This window comes from Olea europaea, unplaced genomic scaffold (assembly GCF_002742605.1).
Source record: "Olea europaea var. sylvestris unplaced genomic scaffold, O_europaea_v1 scaffold30843, whole genome shotgun sequence".
NCBI classification, from domain to species: Eukaryota; Viridiplantae; Streptophyta; class Magnoliopsida; order Lamiales; family Oleaceae; genus Olea; species Olea europaea.
The window spans coordinates 1-1336 of record NW_019249574.1 but is presented as its reverse complement, the minus strand read 5'-3'; the positions used below and the strand labels follow the sequence as shown (position 1 = coordinate 1336).

At 36.6% G+C, this 1336-nt stretch overlaps 1 protein-coding gene across 1 annotated transcript; it reads right to left on the bottom strand.

The window, feature by feature from the left end:
- Window positions 1-234: 234 nt before the first annotated feature.
- LOC111385086 (K(+) efflux antiporter 6-like) lies at window positions 235-1330 on the bottom strand (the record flags this gene model as incomplete). The annotated part of the gene is made up of 4 exons (XM_023009453.1): window positions 1275-1330; window positions 1101-1162; window positions 930-1005; window positions 235-309 (listed from the first exon to the last, which is right to left on the bottom strand). Coding segments are annotated over exons 1-4 (237 nt in total), but the record flags the coding sequence as incomplete, so codon positions are not given.
- Between the last annotated feature and the right edge of the window lie 6 nt (window positions 1331-1336).

Here is a 1336-nt window from a genome sequence, read left to right as displayed (position 1 = left end):
AAATAACATAGAAATAGAATTCATGAAAAGAGAAAAATCAAAAGGTTTGAAATGATTAAGCAATATAAAGCACAAGATTTCATAAGCACGGAGCAGAAGTCAAAAAGTTTTTATATTCGTCGAATTCCTAAGCAAATGCAAAAAGGGGTAAGCAGCTATATGATTTCAGTCAAGAAGAAGTGATGAAAGAATTATTCATGATGAGGAATTGGAAGAAAGATGAAAGCAACATACTTGAACCATTTCACTGACGAAACTAAAACCACCTGGTCCAATCACAGATCCTGCTAGCAAATATCCAGTTATGACCTGCAAGGTTTAAGAAGTAGATTGTCGAAGGCACTCCTTCCAAATATGAGATTGCAATAAACAAACTAGAAAACATACATTAAGCAACCTCCACATTGTAGCCTCCATTTGGGAAGAATTTATAAATTGATAGAAATGAGCGATGAATAAGTAGATAATATTTGTAGGTTAATCGGAATGTGTAGTTGAAAATAAGTTTAATCATTTATATATTGTTTATAAATTCTGCCAAACGGAGGCTTAGAAGGAAACCAAAAGGAGAAATAAGGAAATGAAAAATGTTCAAATTCATCAAAATTGCAAATTAGAGAAGTCAGTTGGACGGGCCGGACCAAGCCTGCCACAAAAAGCCTGAACTGTGGGATGGCCTAGCCATGAGGATGGCCCGTGCATGCCCACTCAATCTGACTCATGCAGGTTTTTTTCAATTTTTTTTCATATTTTCACTAAATCCATAAAAAAAAAAAAAAAAAACCAGCCCAGATTGGTCCAGTCCTGGCCTTTCCATTTTCTGTTGCGCAGACCAGGCCTCACTAATGGAGGGCCGGGCCATGTCGCCCATTTCGACAACTCTATTGCAAATTCAAGGAAAAGGTAAAGAACAGTTATAGTGATCGCACCGGTTGTCCAGCGCAGGCAAAGGCAATTCCACCACAAGTTGCAGAGACAATGACAACTACCAGATCAGATATGAATCTGCCAATAAAACAAAATAAATTATCACTAATGAGATACTAAATTATGTACTATAAGTGATGAATGTGAGAGGGGTAGGGAGATTGGACACTAACCTTAAATCCAACTGTAACACAGGAAACTTTGACTTGGCATTGGACATAATGAAGACATTGTCCTGAAAAATATTTTAACTGGGTTCAAATATAAGAACAATAATGAACACGTGTAATTTTATTCTTCTGCCTCATTGCACAAGACATATCCTACTTAACTCATAGAATAAGTACCTTTCGGTCTATTAAGGTCGGCATGTCTTCTGCTCCATTCTCATTATCAAGGTTAAAAACAT